Source organism: Lipotes vexillifer, unplaced genomic scaffold (assembly GCF_000442215.2).
Source record: "Lipotes vexillifer unplaced genomic scaffold, Lipotes_vexillifer_v1.1 scaffold1798, whole genome shotgun sequence".
In the NCBI taxonomy this organism is placed as follows: domain Eukaryota; kingdom Metazoa; phylum Chordata; class Mammalia; order Artiodactyla; family Lipotidae; genus Lipotes; species Lipotes vexillifer.
This window is the reverse complement of record NW_006789032.1, coordinates 1,569,496-1,575,435: the sequence shown is the minus strand read 5'-3', so window position 1 is coordinate 1,575,435 and position 5,940 is coordinate 1,569,496. Positions and strand designations below refer to the sequence as shown.

The 5,940-nt window shown below is 55.2% G+C and overlaps 1 protein-coding gene across 2 annotated transcripts in view; it reads left to right on the top strand.

The window, feature by feature from the left end:
- Positions 1 to 5,940, top strand: part of OSBPL2 (oxysterol binding protein like 2) — a 25,103-nt gene that overhangs the window by 10,138 nt on the left and 9,025 nt on the right. For both annotated transcript variants that reach the window (XM_007462261.1, XM_007462260.1), the window contains exons 4-6: positions 2,397 to 2,531; positions 3,133 to 3,230; positions 5,808 to 5,939. In XM_007462261.1, the coding sequence (XP_007462323.1) occupies positions 2,397 to 2,531; positions 3,133 to 3,230; positions 5,808 to 5,939 (365 nt within the window). The remainder of the gene's footprint in view (positions 1 to 2,396; positions 2,532 to 3,132; positions 3,231 to 5,807; position 5,940) is intronic.

Here is a 5,940-nt window from a genome sequence, read left to right as displayed (position 1 = left end):
GGAGCACAGGCTCCGGACGCGCAGGCTCAGCGGCCATGGCTCACGGGCCCAGCCGCTCCGCGGCACGCGGGATCCTCCCGGACCGGGGCACGAACCCGCGTCCCCCGCATCGGCAGGCGGACTCTCAACCACTGCGCCACCAGGGAAGCCCCCTATTATCCTACTTTTCAAAGTAACATAATTCTTTAACATCATCAAATACCCACTCTGTATTCAAATTTCCAGTCGTCTGAGCATGACTCTCCTGTGTGTGTTTTGCAGTCTGTGTGGGACTCATCTGGGTCCTTCCATCACAAGACCTTTCTGTTGCTCTTCTGAATTTAAGAACTGCTGGTGCTTGGTGCCCAGACCCATTATCTCATCAGGAGTTGTAAATCGGAGCCAGGCTGATAACGATTGCCCTTCTTTCATTACCTGGAATATTTCTGTGTTGAGAAAGTCCCCTCCTCTACTGTGAATGTGGTTTGCATAAGACAGTCGGGATCAATGAGTGATTCTCTATCAAGGTGTTCAAATGATGTCTTTGGTTCCCTGGCAGCATAACTGGTCTAACCGGCCAGCTCATGGGGTTGGCCCTGTGCTGTGTCCAGTCACACTTGTCCGTCTCTGGCTATAAGAGCCTCTTCAGGCTGGCCCGCACTCCTTTCCAAAAGATGCCTCGGCTCCTTCTGTACCTTTATTGTCCAGGGAGAGAGAGAGCTCAGGACCATAGCTGGGCCCAGGGGAGGCTACTGGATTGGTCTTGTTTCTAGGTCTTTTCAGGGGAGAGAGTTAGGAGCTGTGTTTTGATTTGTTTCAACGATGCTTCAAATTCCACGCGACAGGATTTATCTAACCTCTTCTCTCTTCTGTCTGTGTCTGTCTTCCGCCACCTCAGTCCCAGTTTTTCATGACAAAGGAGATGATGGATTTAGCGCAGCACATAGCTTGTGACCCGCTGCTGTGCCCACACACGTGACGGCTCAGGAGAGCACGTCGTCTGTGGCATTTGTCGTTCTTGCCCCGAGGGTGAATCTTCAGTCCCTGTGCTTTAGCGCCTCTGGGTGATTGTGCCGCCAGGGAGGTGGTGTGGGTTCATTTGTTTTGTTTTATTTACGGTGTTTAGAGATGGCTTTTCTAAATTTAATTTTGGTTTAAAATTGTAAGTCCAGAGTCAAATCTCTCAGACAAGGTATATTCCAAGCGTTTAGCTTCCTGTCCCCGTGCCCTCCCTGCAGTCTGGAGGTGACCATCAAAACACGTTCTGGTCCCCCTTCCCACGTGGGAACGACGACTGCGTGGCCTCCTCCCGTTCTTTAGATAAACGGTCGGGCTCCTCTCCCCCTGTCTCCGCCCCGCAGTGTAGCCACGAGGGCAGAGCTGCTGCTTATTCTTTTGGTCACCGCGCTGTGCTGCCCCATAGTTGACTCACTGTGGCCCTGTGGTTGGATGTTTGCGTTGTTTCTGGCCTTTTGCTGTGTATTTGCTGGAGGAACTGTGGGTTAGGCTCCTGCACATGGGGCCGCCGGACCAAAGGCTGGGTGGTGGTGGGGCATGGCTGGGTCCCCTCCTCTCCGGAGGCTGCCGCATTTTGCATTCCCACCGGCAGGTGTGGGTGGCCTGGGTACCCCCAGCCTTGCCGGCAGGCGGGGGTCAGAGGCTTGGGGCTTTGCCACTTGAGTTGGGTGTCCAAGTGCTTTCATTTCCTTTCTCCTGACGTGAGCGAGGCCAGCATCTTTCCTGGCTTTGGGCCGGCAGCGTTTCTTTCCCTCCCCTCCCCCACATCTCCTCTTCCCTCCCCCTCCTGTCCAGCCCTGGTCCTTCCTTGACAAAGTCGTCCTGCGCTGCTCAGCCGTGCTCCTGAGAGGGGCCTCTGCCTTCTCGAAGTGCATTGGAGCCTCCTCCCTAGATGCCGGCTCCCTCGGCGCCCCCTGCAGCATGGGTCCCCGGGCGCCTTCCCGGCCTCCCCCTGCACCGGGGGCTGCACACTTGCTCTGCCTGCATGGTACCTGAGAGCAGGCCGTGTTAGGGGGTCTCACTTGCCAGGCCGAGGAGTTTCCAAGTCACTCTGGGGTGACGGGTTGGAACGATGCTTTGGGACCATGGAGCTGGAGTTGGCACGAGGAACACACAGGAGCGGGGTCGTCACTGGAGCTGGCGGCCTGGGGGCGCCTGCAGCCTCGCGTGCCGTGAGCGGGGGGGCGGGCACAGTCCCATGGGCGTGTGTGCGGGTGGCTCTGTCTCCCAGGCCAGGCTCCCCGCAGGGTCTCTCCAGTCTCATCCCGTGCAGGCGGCTGCGGCTACAGGGAATGATGCTCGGAGCAGGGGCGGGTGCGGGGGCGCTGGTGTCTGGGCAAAGCCGCCGGTAGCAGTAGCGGTAGCGGTAGCAGTAACGGGTCCTCACCGGTTCCCCCTAGGAGCTGTCCAAGATCACGATGCCCATCGCCTTCAACGAGCCTCTGAGTTTCCTGCAACGAATCACGGAGTATATGGAGCACGTGTACCTCATCCACAAAGCCTCCTGCCAGCCCCAGCCCCTGGAAAGGATGCAGGTGGGCGGCGGGCTCCTTTCGCGGGGAGGGCCAGGCTGGGTGCATCTTGGCTGGGTGTGGACCGTAGCTTTTAATGAACGTGACGCCATCAGGTTGGCCATGTGGCGGCAGGGACCTGGGCACCTCAGCAGTGGGACACCTGGGAGGAGGGCCAGCGCAGCTCGCACGGATGTTGGGGTGCTGTCCTGCCCAAAGGCCAAGGCATTTGTCGTGGGCATGTTCTGCGCGGTCGTGGTCTCGACTGCCTGGTGGTTGGGGCTGCAGGGCTGCGTCGGGTGGTGGCGCCGGCACTCGGCTCCTCTTGGGCCCTTTCAGCACCATCACCCCACGTGAGTGTGTGTGTGTGCACGTGTGTGTGACGGACAGGGCCTGCGAGGTAGGCCCGGGCTGGGGGTGGAAGGCGGCAGAGTTCCTGCTTTCCATGGCTATGAGGAAGTGGTGGGTGATAAGCTGCATTTCCCTGGAAGTTCTGTGGTTTCAAACGTGTTACAAGTGGGAGACTGAAAAGGCACCCAGGAGCGAGTGAGTGGGGCGCCCTCACCGCCCTGGCTCCCGCATCCTGATGGACAGCCGCCCCTCACCAGCCTGTGGTTGTTTCCAGTCTGTAGCGGCCTTTGCGGTTTCGGCTGTGGCTTCCCAGTGGGAGAGGACCGGCAAGCCGTTCAATCCGCTCTTGGGGGAAACGTACGAGTTAACCAGGTAAGGGGACAGGGCCTTGTGACCGTCTTGTGCGTGAGGTTCTTCTGGCGACGGACAAGGGTGATTCCTTGTCCAGCATGGATTTCTCCAGGCTGATTGAATTGAGGGGTTTACTGCAGGTGGGAAGATGGTGCACATACGAGAGCTGTTGTGTTAATGACATAACAGAAGCCTGGTGAAAAAACCGAGTTGAAAACGGAAGAATGCGTTAGGTTCAGGAACGGAGAGGGGATGCCTGGGAGCGTGCAGCGCGGGGTGTCAGATTGCTGGGTGCTCGTGTCTGGGCATTTCTGCGAGGTGTAGTTTAATTTGCAGCATCTTTATAAGACCAGTGGTGTGTTATGTGACCGATGCATCTTGGATTCAAAGAACCACACACTTGTGGTTCTTGGGTTCTTTATTGCATATGTGTTATTAATGGTTGAGTTTTTCCAGTGGAGAGTAAATGACGGTGGGACTTGGGGATGTCGGGCAGCTTAGAACGGGCCCTCCTCAGGTTTGTAGAGTGTAAGCGTGTTGGGGGGGTGTCTGCACTGGTTTCCGACCATTTGGGGAGGAATTGTCATCTTAGTGATGTGGGCGGCCTGCACACACCTGCCCACACGTCGCTTCCCAGGTTGGGAAAGCAACATTCATGTCAGTTTCAAATTCCACTGTTTCTGGCTTGTCCTGGATGGCTGCGCAGCGGCCCCTTCACCACACGCTGCTAGAGTGAGAATTCCCCCTGGGTTTTTAGTGTGGCTTAGAGGTCGGCTGGCACGGAGTGGTGGAGAAGCCGTTCTCCACATCTCATTGCCCTTGAGAAAGCTGGACCAGTTGGGAGAAAGCGTGATGTGTGCTGCTGGAGGGCTTTGTGACCTTGGGCTATGGCATCTCACAGCAAGCGGGGCCATAAGGCACAGCCCTTTCCTTTTAGAAGCAAGGAAGCTGAGACCCAGGCAAGGGAAAGGCTTGCCCCGAGGGTCACTCTTAAGGGGACACTTTTGTCTTGAATTCACGTAGAGTTTCCTCTTTTCTTAGATGTTTCTCTCGAGCAAAAGCTTCCTCCCTCCGGTTAGTTTGTTTTAGTCCAGGGTTCGAGATTCTGACCTTATGTAGCTGTCAGATTATTATTAGCATTTTTGTTTATTAAAAGCATCATCGAAATATCTGAAAAGAGAAATCAAAGCATAATATGATAAAAGTTCCAGACAAAGGAAAGTAAGCAGATGGATTAAAAGCATACGAATCCCCCAAGATGCTGAATACAGAGTGACACCCCTAATTGTTCATCTTTTTTTTTTTTTTTTTTTTTTTTTGCGGTACGGGGGCCTCCCCCCGCTGCGGCCTCTCCCGTTGTGGAGCACAGGCTCCAGATGCACAGGCCCAGCGGCCATGGCTCACGGGCCCAGCTGCTCCGCGGCATGTTGGATCTTCCCGGACCGGGGCACGAACCCGTGTCCCCTGCATCGGCAGGCGGACTCTCAACTGCTGCGCCACCAGGGAAGCCCTGTTCATCTTTTTCATGAACGTAGTTCAGGGGTTGAACTATTGTTTCACAGGCTGATGGGAAACACTGACATTCTCTCTTAACTTGTGTGTCGGGCCTTAACTTCCAGGTCACGCTTGCGGTGTCTGCCGCGTGCCACACGTGTGAGACGGAGCCGTCTTCCTGTTTGGGGGACAACATAACTAAGCCTGGCCATTCACCAGTGTCTTCTCATCCTTAGAGATTGCTCGTGGATAACTAAAAATAACACTTTCTTTTCTTAGACAAGTATTTTGTAAATTACATACCTTGGTAGGCAACCTTTTTAAAATCTAATTTTTCAACTTTCCTCCCTCTGTAATGATTGGAAATTCTGATTCCAGTTAAGTTAGTAATTATGTGGTTGAGCTTTTGTAATTGTTAACGACTACAGCTGTAGGTGTATTCAGAGCTCTGGAAGAATTAAAAACTGAGTGACGTTTTTATTGAAAAAGAGAGTGTACTAAAAATCCTATTTCCTGGCCAGGAATATCTTGGGGCATAAGACATTTCATCACAGAAATGCCAGGAGCCTTGAAAGGAGGCTGGAAAGTCCTACTCTGGGTTTACTGGGCAGTGGGCATCCCTCGAGGACTAAGGTGACAGTCTGCTGTCAGTTCTCTGAGTTCACTGGTTCTGAGAGCTCCTTGTGCACCTGCGTGCAAGGCGGGAGGCCTCTCTGCACTGTCGCTTTGTTCTGCGTGGTGCTGACTGTGGCCCTGGAGGCACAGTGCGTGTGCGCGTGCTGTGTGTGCTGTGTGTGTGCTGTGTGCTGTGCGTGCGTGTGCTCTGCGTGTGCTCTGCGTGTGGTCAGTGTTAGGCCAAGTGTGACGTCAGGGAGCCGTGTCGGATATTTCTGCCACGTGTGACAGCACGTGTGGTCCCCTTATCCCAGCGCCCCTTCCAGACGTGGAGGCCGGGTGGCCGTGCGGTCCTGCAGCGCCACAAGCGCTGAGCTGCAGGCCTGCTGAGAGCGGGTTGGGCTGACCTTTCTGGGCTTTGCTGTCACTGATGAGGCCCTTTGACTGTCCCTCCTGCCCCCTCCTTTCTTTTCCGTGTTTTGTTCCCAGGGAAGACTTAGGGTTCAGATTCATATCCGAGCAGGTCAGCCACCACCCCCCCATCAGTGCATTTTACTCGGAGGGCCTCCATCAGGACTTCCTGTTTCACGGCTCCATCTACCCGAAGCTCAAGTTCTGGGGG